Source organism: Amblyomma maculatum, chromosome 6, assembly GCF_055883805.1.
Source record: "Amblyomma maculatum isolate TAMU_Amacu chromosome 6, ASM5588380v1, whole genome shotgun sequence".
NCBI classification, from domain to species: domain Eukaryota; kingdom Metazoa; phylum Arthropoda; class Arachnida; order Ixodida; family Ixodidae; genus Amblyomma; species Amblyomma maculatum.
The window spans coordinates 578798-591810 of NC_139349.1; the positions used below are offsets into that span (position 1 = coordinate 578798).

General features: G+C 47.2%; 2 protein-coding genes across 2 annotated transcripts in view; one reads left to right on the top strand and one right to left on the bottom strand.

Annotated features, from left to right (window-relative positions):
• Smu1 (Smu1 spliceosomal factor) overlaps window positions 1–8394 on the bottom strand; it is a 37948-nt gene extending 29554 nt beyond the window's left edge. The window contains exons 1-5 of the mRNA XM_084605885.1: window positions 8274–8394; window positions 7848–7914; window positions 7614–7757; window positions 2073–2225; window positions 492–878 (exon numbers count right to left, since the gene is read on the bottom strand). Coding sequence (XP_084462011.1) covers window positions 492–878; window positions 2073–2225; window positions 7614–7757; window positions 7848–7914; window positions 8274–8299 — 777 coding nt within the window. The 5' untranslated portion in view covers window positions 8300–8394. The remainder of the gene's footprint in view (window positions 1–491; window positions 879–2072; window positions 2226–7613; window positions 7758–7847; window positions 7915–8273) is intronic.
• Window positions 8395–8456: 62 nt separating this feature from the next.
• kuz (zinc-dependent metalloprotease kuz) overlaps window positions 8457–13013 on the top strand; it is a 59522-nt gene continuing 54965 nt past the window's right edge. The window contains exon 1 of the mRNA XM_084605890.1: window positions 8457–8618. Within this exon, the coding sequence (XP_084462016.1) occupies window positions 8561–8618 (58 nt within the window). The 5' untranslated portion in view covers window positions 8457–8560. The remainder of the gene's footprint in view (window positions 8619–13013) is intronic.

Consider the following 13013-nt stretch of genomic DNA (forward strand, 5'->3'; position numbering starts at 1 on the left):
AAAGGAGTACCCTGAGCACTTATGTTAGGGGCCACCAGAGGAGCAGCCTCGGCCCCCTCGCACTGTGAAGGAAGCCGCGGAGGCCCTCGTTGTGTAAGAAGAATTTCGTTGGGGCACTGCAGACAACATGCGAGCTGCTGAGCACCTGGAGACATAAAAAAATAGTATCCGCTCGGGTTTCTGCAGGAAAGCGACGAGCATCCTCGATTACTTTGTGCAATAAAGATATATTGATGAAAGTTGTGCATTTATTGTTGTTTTTTTTTGCCCTCCCGATAATTCGGACATATTTTACAGTTCCTAGAAATCTGAATAAGCAAGCTTTTACTGTATTAGCCAACTCGCCCTAATCCGCTCTGTACTCTTGTTATGTAACCACACTCAGTTCCGTTTGCATACATAAGTGCGTGTCTGCAATCGAGTTTGTTTCAGTTTCCAATTTTCCAAACCAAGCACTGCACTGCTATGATGAATGTTTCATAAAAACCCACCTGGCTCTGGTATTTGAGATCCCGCCGAATCTTGCCCGTGGTGAAGTTCCAGACTTCGAGGAAGCCATCAACAGATCCCGTGACGAGGAACTGCCCGTCGGGGGAGAAACGGGCGCACTCAACATGCGCCTTGGGACCAAAGCGCATGAGGCGTGACAGTTGGGTGGGGAAGCGTTCCTCTTCCTGGGTGCCCCCCCGGTGGGCGGCCCTGCCCCGGAACAAGTCCAGGGTGGTGCCGGGGGGCAGCAAACCCTGGTGCTGTTGCCACTTGAGCGCCTGGCCCAGGAGGGCCAGCAGACGCGATGGGGGCACCACGCTCACCTCACCTGACAGGGACTGCGCAATGGCCGCCCGACGGCGTTCCTTGCTGCTCCCACTCGGGTATGCCTGCAAAGAGAAAAAGGAAGTCAACTTTTTCTACACATTAAAAAGCTGCACTTCAGCAAACACCCATCATGCGCTGCTTGAAGTTTGTGCCTCGATATTTTAACGATTGTCACACGTCAATGCATAAATTCATTTCAATGTATCCATTCAAGGCCTTCCACACCAAAGGCCTTCCACACCAAAAAATTGAAGCAGACGACATGAGAATGCAAAGTTATCCAGGAAGGCTAGGCAGAAGAAGCAGTAAACAGAGCGGACAGACAAAACAGAAACATATGCTTATATGGAAGCTCCTGGAAAATAATGACAGCCTCAACATGATACTACGATGTATGGGGGGGGGGGGGGGGGGGGTTGTCGCATTCAAATATACACGCTCACACCTTTACAAAAATAGGAATGCATCAATGTTAAGTCAGATGTCAGGAAAGCTGCAAGAGTACTCAGGCACTCATTTTCAGTTGTGCTTGGCACTGCAGAAGAAGAGGAAAGGCCCACACATTCCTTACCTTGAAACAAATGCAACTCGACCAGCTCTGCATACTGATGACACCATCTATTTTCATTTTAATTTTAATCCTGCTTTTATAAATAACATGCCCGAGAGCCACAAAATGAGGAAATGATACTAAGAGCAATTTGCACTCGAGTCGGATGACGCGCTCTTCGCCCTGCCCATGTCCCTCAGTTCATAGCGTTCCGCACCTAACAGCGCACTGCTTATACTACACTTTAAAAAATATTTGTGTCCTATCTCTTGGGAAGATTTCCATGCCTGCAAAACGCAGCCACCAAACAGCCGGCAATGGTAGACATCACAGGCAGTTGGCTGGGGTGCCCAGCATGGGTGGCCAGTATCCATTCATTACAAAGGCGCATGCAGTCTTTAAATGCTCTATGCCTTAGGAGTCCGACAGTGGCCATTTTCATGCCCTTTCACGAGGCCGCGCAGCAGCCATCACACGTGTAGGGTGCCTCGATGCATAACACCATCAGGTAGCATTGCTAATGATGGCAATGGTGAATAAGGCTACTGACTTCAGCCACCCCTTCCCAAGTTTTTTTCATCTATAACTGTTATATAAGATGGGAATAGCCTTTTCGTCACCATTTCTTGTGAAACAATTTGCACTATATTTCAGTATTTCAGGGCATACTGCAAGTGTCATTGCTACAGTGCTAGCGTGAGCATACCTCTTGAGGATCAAAGTAGGAGCGTGCCAGCTGGTTTTCCAAGTGGATGTATCTCTCTGGTTCTTCTTGTTTGAGCTTGATCATTGGGTCTGTTTGTCTCAGCAAAGATCGAGCTGCTCCGAGTTCACGCAGCTCAATAAGCTCCAACACCACCTGATAGAAAGAAAAAGATTGCTCATTGAGCTCCATCCGCAGTACACTAGAAACAAGTTTAAAAGCTGTGCCACCATGCTGGGAAGCTTCTTCTTTGAAAACAACTCCATGCCTCTGCTCAATAACTATCAGAAAGAGAGGCCGCACTTAGCTACTGCTAACAGTTGTATCAACTGCCACAGAAACTCATGTTTTTGGCTCACACAGAATGATAAAAAAAGCAGGTAAAAGGGTAAGAGCAGTGCAACCCAGGGAAGTCCTGAACCATCCACCCTCAATATGAAACAATATGAGGCTACTATTGACTAATACCCTCGCCACATGGGCAGTTTCAATGCCCATTGAGTCGATGGAAATCGAACTCGATGGGGATCGGCTACTGCCACACGGCAATTTTCAATGACGATTGAACTCGATCGTCTTTGACTCAATGAGGTTCGCGAATGGCCATTGGAATGCCAAGGAACACTGAGAGCAGCTCCACACTCACTCTAAGGTGAAAAACAAGACAAACTAAAAAGAAGCGAAACATCTTCTGGATTAAATATTTACACTACATTAAACAGTTCACCAACTAGTTTTTCACAAGTCAAAATGATCACTCTAGAGAATATGTGGCGTTCAGTTGGAAACAAACTGACGCTGCTCTAGGCTGTCTAGGTACTATGGCAGTGCGACATGCTGCAATGTTTCGCTCATGTTCGGCAATTACAACGCTTTGCGACAACTGAGACCAAGAAAAGCCCCATATGTGCTTCTAACGATAGCAACTACGAATGCAGCGAAGACTGCCGAGCTGTAGCAGCATCGCTGGTGCAAAATGAATGCGGCGATTGCACATTGTTTGTCGTCGTTTCGACGTGCTGTGAGGTATTTGAATACTCTTCTCTGAACTAACTTTCATTTAATAATAGCTGTTAGTGCGATATCCGCCTCGTTTTATCCTGTTTCACTTCATATTTTTACTAGGTGTTATTACCCGTGGCGCCATCTCTCGGATGAGACGCTCACTACTCAATAGTCATTGAAATTTGCCGTATGGCACTGGTGCATCTCAATGGCCCTCGAAAATTTCAATGGCCATTTACTCAATGGGCATTGAGATTGCCCGTGTGACAGAGGTATAATACACTTGTCTCACGGACAGTTTCGATCCTCATTGAACTCGATCTGCATTCAACTCAATGCAGATCGAGGTTGTCACACAGCAACTTTCAAGTGCTATCGAGCTCGATCCTGCTCGACTTCAAGCTGCTTCCTCAAGCGCTCTTGAGATTTCAAGCACACTCAAAAGCGGTCTTCGACACCCTTGTCATCAGTGAGCTCTAAAGTGCACACGAGGAAATTTTCTCAATGCTCATTGAAAACGCCCGTGTAGCACTGGACGCTTCCATCCTTCTTGAAAACCTCAATGCAGATAGAGTTCAATGAGGATCAAAAGTGACCGTGTGACAGAGGTATAACAAGCATAAACATCAAATGCCATCATATACAGGTTTGGGGTGCGACCTGATGCCGGTGAACGCCTCCGGCAACGCACTCCCTCACCAGAACAGGAGTTGGCCACCCTGGTGCAGTAATTGGCCACAACCTCCTATGATAAGCTCCTTAAAACCCCGGCCCTCAGTCACCAGCGGCTGCGGAACAACTGACCACGGCGGCGGTCAGACCTGTGACGCAGCAGGGGGTGCTAAGAAAGCCTGGCTCCGCTGGACAGGCCGCCATTGGAAACTGACCTTGGCAACGTTTAATGCTAGAACCCTAGCTAGCGAAGCTAGTTTAGCAGTGCTGTTAGAGGAACTAGAGGGCATGAAATGGGATGTCATAGGGCTTAGTGAGGTTAGGAGGCCGAATGAGGCATATACTATACTGAAGGATGGGCATGTACTGTGTTATCGAGGTTTACCAGAGAGGCGATAACTAGGAGTAGGTTTCCTTGTCAATAAGTATATAGCGGGTAATATAGATGAATTCTATAGTATTAATGAGAGGGTTGCAGGCATCGTAATTAGGCTTAATAAGCGGTATAAACTGAAGGTTGTACAGGTCTATGCACATACATGTATTTATGATGACCAGGCAGTTGAAAGCTTCAATGAACATGTAGAATCGGCAATGCGAAAAGTAAAGACGCAGTATACTGTACTAATGGGCGACTTCAATGCCAAGGTAGGGAAAAAACAGGCAGGAGACAAGGCAGTAGGTGACTATGGCATTGGTTCTAGGAATAGCAGGGGGGAGTTACTAGTTGAGTTTGCAGAGCGCAATAACTTACGAATCATGAATACCTTCTTCAGCAAACGGAAGAACCGAAAATGGACATGGAAAAGTCCTAACGGAGAGACTAAAAATGAAATCGATTTCATAATGTGTTCAACCCCCGCCATTGTGCAGGATGTAGAGGTAATCGGGAAAGTTCGATGTAGTGACCACAGGATGGTGAGGTCCTGAATTAGCCTAAATCTGAAGAAGGAACGCAATAGGTTAGTAAGAAAGAAACCCATCAACGAATTAGCGGTGAGGGGGAGGGCAGAAGAGTTCAGGATCTCGCTACAGAATAGGTATTCAGCTCTAACTGAGGATGGCGACATTACCCTAGAGGCAAGGAACAATAATTTCAGAGATATCATTACTGAGTGCGCGGTAGAAGTAGGCGGTAGGATAGTTAGAGAGGATACCGGTAAGCTGTCTAAGGAGACGAAAGATTTGATTAAGAAACGGCAGAGTATGAAAGCTTCCAATCCAACAGACCAGATCGAATTGGCCGAGATATCAAAGCTAATCAATAAGCGCAAGGTGGCCGATATAAGGAAGTATAACATGGAGAAAATTGAGCATGCTGTAAAGAACGGGGGAAGCCTTAAAGCGGTAAAGAAGAAATTGGGCATAGGCAAAAACCAGATGTATGCGATAAGGGACAAGGCGGGCAACGTCATCACTAATATGGACAAGATAGTCAAAGTAGCCGAGGAGTTCTATACAGATCTCTACAGTAGCCAAAGTAGTCAGGACCGTAATGAGATTGGCGGTAGGGAAAAACAGTCAGACGTTCCACCAGTGACGAAGGACGAGGTCAAGAAAGCACTAGAAACTATGAAAAGGGGGAAATCAGCTGGAAAGGATCAGATAACTACAGATTTGCTGAAGGACGGGGGGGATATCGTGCTAGAAAAACTGGCCACCCTGTATACGCAGTGCCTGGTGTCATCGCCGGTACCGGAAGCATGGAAGAATGCAAACATTATCCTCATTCACAAGAAAGGGGACTCTAAGGACCTTAAAAATTACAGACCAATCAGCTTACTGTCTGTTACGTATAAGGTATTTACTAAGGTAATCGCTAATAGAATCAGGACAACCTTAGACTGCAATCAAGCAAAGGATCAAGCAGGGTTTCGGAAACGGTACTCTACTATCGATCAAATCCATACCATCAATCAGGTGATAGAAAAATGCTCGGAATATAACCAGCCCTTATACATAGCATTCATTGATTACGAAAAAGCATTTGACTCAGTTGAAACCTCGGCGGTGATGCAGGCATTGCGAAATCAGGGGGTAGACGAGCCGTCCGTGAAAGTGCTGGAAGATATATATAGTGGCTGCACAGCAACCATAGTTCTACATAAAGAAAGCAACAAAATTCCCATAAAGAAAGGTGTTAGGCAAGGAGACACAATCTCCCCAGTACTATTCACAGCTTGTTTAGAGGAAGTATTCAGAGACTTGGAATGGGAGCAGTTAGGGATAAGGGTAGATGGAGAATACCTCAGTAATCTGCGATTTGCTGATGACATTGCCTTGCTAAGCAACTCGGGAGATGAACTGCAAATAATGATTGATGACCTAGACAGGAAAAGTAGAAAGGTAGGCTTGAAAATCAATATGCAGAAGACTAAGGTAATGTTAAACAGCCTCGGGAAGGAACAGGAGTTTACATTAGGTAGCGAAATACTGGAAGTAGTAGGCGAATATACCTACTTAGGACAAGTAGTAACCGCAGATCCGGACCATGAAAAGGAAATAACAAGAAGAATAAGATTGGGATGGAGCGCATTTGGCAAGCACTCGCAGATTATGACTAGCAGCTTACCGGTATCGCTCAAGAGGAAAGTATACAACAGTTGCATCTTGCCTGTACTCACCTATGGGGCTGAAACGTGGAGGCTAACCAAGAGAGTTCTACTTAAGTTGAGGACAACCCAGAGGGCTATGGAACGAAAAATGGTAGGGGTAACATTAAGAGATAGAAAGCGTGCAGAGTGGGTCAGAGAAATAACTCAAGTTAACGACATTCTAGTGGAAATTGAAAAGAAGAAATGGACATGGGCAGGACATGTAGTGCGAAGAGAGGATAACCGATGGTCGCTGAGGGTAACAAACTGGATTCCAAGGGAAGGAAAGCGTAGCAGGGGGCGGCAGAAAGTTAGGTGGGCGGATGAGATTAAGAAGTCCGCAGGGGTCAAGTGGATGCAGCTAGCACAGGACCGGGTTAAGTGGAGAAATATGGGAGAGGCCTTCGCCCTGCAGTGGGTATAATCAGGCTGATGATGATGATGATGATGCCATCATGGAAACGTTTCTAAACGATACCTGGAAAGCCAAGCTTTGCTTCCTTCTGATGATTTCAAATAAAAAGATAAAGCAAATGTTAATTAAGGAAGTGTATCAGTTGGTGCTGCCCATCAAGCATTCAGTATACTAGCCATTGATTGATGATTTATGATTGTGCAGCCTACCTGTATTACATCATCATCATTTATTGTACCCTTAAGAACCCTTGACAAGGTATTACATGAGGGGGGGGGGGGGGGGAAGCAATGTACATTATAAAACAGTACATGAGGAAAGTCAAAGATGTTAAAACAACAGTAAAAAATCTTGTAAACAAGATATATATAAGCCTACAATGAGAGTAAGGAGTACAACGAATACAATCAGTAAAGTCAAAAATTGCAATCAAGGAGAGCAAGTGAATTAATCAACCATGGGTGGAAAATAAATTTTAGACAAATTTAATGTTCAAAGCCAGACAGTAAGCATTCTTTGAATTTGACAGAGTCACTTTCCATGACAGTAGGATCTGGCAATTCATTCCATTCCTGTATTGCTGTTGGCAAAAATGATTTATTAAAAGCAGATGTTGATCCATGCTGTACACTTAAGCAATTGAATAAACGTTCTTTAAGCGTTCTCATTTTTCTGCGCTTATTCTCAGTAGTTACTGCCTCGTGAAATCCGCGATCGAACCTTAATACGATTCCTAAAGACATTTTCTTGGTAACTACTCGCACTAATTCCTCGTTCGCACCAACTAAGATTCGCAGTCCCCCGAGAGGCAGCACACAGTCTCTCTCAGTGCGCTTTTTGCAAATGAATGACACTTACCTGCTCATATAGATCGATTAGCTTTTTGTCCGGAAGCTTCAGCGACTGAACCACCTTGAGAACGGTGTCCCAGTGACCGCTGTGGATGTCTTGAACGAAGCTGTCCACACTGTCGACGGTGTTCAGAGATATGGACGTCTCCTCCTGCGCAAAACGTCGAGTCAGTCATGTTTCCATCATCAAGCACGTTGTTTCGAACAGCACCACACGAGATCGTGAATTATCTGCTCTCACCTGCAACACTTGAAGGGTCCGGAAAAGATTGCTTTCTTTTAGGTATTGTTGTATCAGGCGAACGACACTGCAACAAAACAGAAGTTGGTGAGTATGCAACGTAGTAGTAACTCGAGTCATTGCAAGAATTATGTGCACATATCAATAAACGCATGAAGCAGACTGTCTTGTCGCTTTTATCAACTCAGACTGACAGGCACGCACTTCATCCGATGCTAAAAACGCTTCAGTAACTTCGAATTACATCGCCGCTTTGAGTACAGGCGCGCACGTTGATGTCAAGTTAAACGAAATTTGATTGCCTAAGGTAAATCATTACAAATAGAGCACACAAAGCAATGCGGCAAAGCGAAGACGAATTCCGGTTTGATTTTATGCAGACAAACGTTCTCGCTTAGTGGGCTGATTAGTGTTTAAGATACGTACTCCGCTGACTCGATTTCAATCGCCATTTTCCAAGCGCACGTCGAATAAAGCGCCACTGGTGTTGAGGGTATGTGAAAAATTTACTCTCGACTCCATTAAAACTTTGTGCAGCTTGCGCATGCGCAGCCAAGAGCCATTTCGGAAATCTTGTCGAAAAAAAAAAAAAATAAACTACAGTTCACTTTTGTGTCTGAGCGTGTGTGCAGTGTCTGTGGTGCGTTGTTTTGACACGGTCTTCCTCTGTTGTCGGAGCCGGAGTTAGACACACGGAACCAGATGACAGTAGGATGCGTTCTGAACTGCTGTTTTTTATTATAGCACTTTATGCAACAACAGCTGATTGCGGTGAGTGGAGTTCGACTCTGTCTGTTTCGGATATCCGAGTCAGGGCTATGAATGCTGTCGTACTCCTCCGCTGTGCCCCTGTGCATCGCATCGTTTTCATTCTCTCATAAGAGTCTTTTACGCCTCCAGATACTTCTTGGGGTGTTCTCTTCCTACGCTGACGACGGAGAACTCAGTCTAGTTTAACGGTGTAGCCCTCTCTTGCAACGTCCTGAGCAAGCAGCGACGGGCAATAGCCATTTTTAAATGTTTATAGCGTTCTCGATTAACGCTTCTCGTGACCGTCTAGAAGCACACTAGGGAGTCAATACTTGTCGTGTGTCGTAGGTTAGACTCAAACTACGCTAGGTTTATGACCATCGTACTTTGCGGGTGCGCCTTTTTGCGAACATAGTGGTCCATTGTGCTCGCTTAGCAACCGCCGGAAATTCGCCAAAATTACGCGAGCAGCCTCTCATTGTGATGCGCAGCTTGTTTGCTTTAATCAGGAGCACTCTCTTATTCCTGCTTTCCCCAAATAGGCGGCGAGCAAGCCTTAGTGGGCAATTTGATTTGCCTGGGATGATTAACGAAGTTCGTTCGACAGGCTGGCAAACATGCATTGCCTGCTGTCACGAGTGCGGCATGCGTTTGCTTACCGGATGGCAAGGACGGTGCTCGCCCCTTTCGCCTAGGTAACGTTCGCACGAGCTGTGAGTCACCGACGTTTTCGTTGCGCGCGGTTTTTCTGGATACGGCACAAAAAAACCGACCTCGTGCTGTTTGTAAACATGTCAGCAACGAGTCAGGTGCGTTATGCGTTGCTTCAGTGAACACGGAAAGAAGTTTTGCTGCTGTATAGCGGTCTTTTAGACGCATGTTGTAACCGCGGTGCGGAAGGCTGTAGTAGGAAAACTGTCGTTTGCTGTTCGAGCAGTCTTTGTGTCCGCTCGTGCACGTGAAAAATCATTAGTTGGGCTGGAAAGCTCCGTGCATTGACTCGGCGCTGTGCCGAAAGGAACAAATTACAACACTAGTCGTTTCCGCCAGAAATTACCCCGCCCTTCACTTCCGTTCCTCACTCCAAGGGAAAGTGTCCCCAGGTAGAGGACTCTTGTCGTCGTGCCAAGTCCTACGCTTTTTGCAAATGATGACATCCTAAGTTAGGAGTGATTGTGCTCTAAGTTTTAAGCCTGCCGTAATACCGTATTTTATTTTGCTCTCAGTCGTGTGCTCATGGTTCGTGTGGCCGCACATGCCTCGCAAGGAAGTGCACAGTGCGCCGCATTTTTATACCAGGTGCTCACTTTTCGTGCGTTCAGTTTTAGAAGTGCCCGTGATCCCGACACCTGAGCTTGTCATCTGTGTCTCTCAGCTAACACATCACTAAAGGCTCGCCTTCTCCGATGTCAATTTTCTTTGGTGTATGCTCACGGCCGCACATGCCTCGCAAGGAAGTGCACAGTGTGCCGCATTTTTATACCAGGTGCTCACTTTTCGTGCGTTCAGTTTTAGAAGTGCCCGTGATCCCGACACCTGAGCTTGTCATCTGTGTCTCTCAGCTAACACATCACTAAAGGCCCGCCTTCTCCGATGTCAATTTTCTTTGGTGTATGCTCACGGCCGCACATGCCTCGCAAGGAAGTGCACAGTGCGCCGCATTTTTATACCAGGTGCTCACTTTTCGTGCGTTCAGTTTTAGAAGTGCCCGTGATCCCGACACCTGAGCTTGTCATCTGTGTCTCTCAGCTAACACATCACTAAAGGCCCGCCTTCTCCGATGTCAATTTTCTTTGGTGTATGCTCACGGCCGCACATGCCTCGCAAGGAAGTGCACAGTGTGCCGCATTTTTATACCAGGTGCTCACTTTTCGTGCGTTCAGTTTTAGAAGTGCCCGTGATCCCGACACCTGAGCTTGTCATCTGTGTCTCTCAGCTAACACATCACTAAAGGCCCGCCTTCTCCGATGTCAATTTTCTTTGGTGTATGCTCACGGCCGCACATGCCTCGCAAGGAAGTGCACAGTGCGCCGCATTTTTATACCAGGTGCTCACTTTTCGTGCGTTCAGTTTTAGAAGTGCCCGTGATCCCGACACCTGAGCTTGTCATCTGTGTCTCTCAGCTAACACATCACTAAAGGCCCGCCTTCTCCGATGTCAATTTTCTTTGGTGTATGCTCACGGCCGCACATGCCTCGCAAGGAAGTGCACAGTGTGCCGCATTTTTATACCAGGTGCTCACTTTTCGTGCGTTCAGTTTTAGAAGTGCCCGTGATCCCAACACCTGAGCTTGTCATCTGTGTCTCTCAGCTAACACATCACTAAAGGCCCGCCTTCTCCGATATCAATTTTCTTTGGTGTATGCTCACTTCAGCACAAATTTGGCAGGCCTTTCCGAAGCAGCTTCATCGACGCGACAGCAAAAGTGACGGCATACGCTGGCAGCGGCTTGTTTTGATGTGGCATGCCATCGACAGCAGGCGTTTTCTCAGACCCTCGTTTCTGTAAACAGAACTCGGAGGGCAGAGGCGGTGTCGAGACGGGTAGGCGGACCAGCTCCTCGGGGTCGCTAAACGTGGCCAATTACACGCTCTATGCGTCCCAGCCCGTCCGTCGTCACTATTTTTAAGAGAGGCCACGCGAACCTGCTGCGCGAACATCGCCCACGGAAACCGAGCGACCCGCGCGCACCGGCGTGGCTCCTTTCTTTCACTTTCTGGCCCTCCTGGTGGCCTTTCAGTTATTTTTTTTTCTTTTCACTTTAATTTGCTCATTAACGTTTTAGTTGGCTCCGAAAAAAAATACGAAATTTGTGAATTCTGATTTGCGCCCTTATCACATGAGCTCAGCGCTGATGGTTTTCATCACTTTGCCTCCGCCTTCAGAAACCTCGTTCGCGGTTCTACCAGTTCTACCCCCCCGAGGTTGTGTGTGACAAGCGCATGGTCACAGTCTGTGAATATGAAAGTTAAAGATGGCCTGGCGTTTTTGCAGGCGCACATATGTCACCTTTGCCCGACGCGTGGGGCATTGTTGTGGTTGGACTATGAATTTATTTACTGGGAGAGAATACAAGGACACGGGTTATGGCGGCCGAAAACGGCGACACTCTTTCAGTGTCCAGGGGAATGGGAAGGGGGGGGGGCAATAGTTCGCAAGTGTCCGAAGCACGAAAGCACAGCGACGACGATCACAGACACACGCCACAAATGCAGTCACGTCACGTCCGGCAAGTCCGAGCCAAGTGCAGGGTCCGGGCGAAGCCAGAATGGTCTGGGAGGTTCGAGAATGAACTCGGGAACTACACCCCGGTGGGGTGGCGCGAGGACCGCGGGGGGACCGCAGTAGGCTGTCGCAGCAGGAGGTGACCGTGGAGAAACCGCTGCCTTGGCAGCTTTTACGCACTGGTTATAACTGGTTATTAAAGTGTCACGGGACCTTCCAATGAGTTTTCACTTTTGTAATCGAGATCGAAATCATAGATGACTCGTTTTGGCAGGTAGCAGCCCGCATGAACAGCTAGAAGCAATATGAGAGGGAACACGGGAGCGCGTGGCTTTCGCGAAGCGCTGCAGTCAACAGAAGAGAATGGATGGCACCAGGGGCATGCTCGGAAAGAGCAGCTGACCAAGCTTACTTTGCATGTGCTTTTACCGCTGGTTCTCATCACATGTCGGTGGCAGCGCTTTGCAAAGCGTGGAGGCCACACGCTCCCGTGTCCCCTCTCATATTGCTTCTAACTGAACGTTTCCATTTCGAAATATGCTTTTCTGTGTATCATGGGTAAAGGGCGAAACTGGGCCAGCGGGTTACCTGTAGAGGAAAAAAAAAAAAAAAAAAAACCAATGCGAGCGGCAATCAAGCGTTCTAGTCAGCCCCCAAAAATGCGCGATATATCTCATGTGGTTGTGTTTGAGCAACCCACTCGCCTGGCCTTGCTGACGCAGCAAAAGAACCAGACAAATACGAATCGGTTTGAAATTTAGCCTGCCTGTTGCGGCTAATCTCCACCGGTCAGGGTTCGGCGCCTGCCTTGATTGTAGAAAGTTCATGTCGGTGTACGGCGTTTTCGTTCAACTTCGTCCATCAGCAGCCGATGCAGGAATCGACTTTGCTGATAACGTGGGCTTTCCAAGTAGAGGGCTCGTTTACAGTCAGATCCACCGCGATGGAGCACTGGTTAAAACGCTCGAAGATGGGATCGAATCCCGACAGCGATGGCTGTTTTTTGGTTGCAGTGAAAAGATAGGCGCTCGTGTGCCGTGCAATGTCAGTGCACGTTAAAGAACCCTGGGTGGTTGAAATTTCCGGAGCCCTCCACTACGGCGTTTCTCATAGTCACGGTCGCTTTTGGACGTTAAACCTCATAAACCAAACCAATAAAGTGAGCGCACGTTAAAGATTCCTAGATAGTGG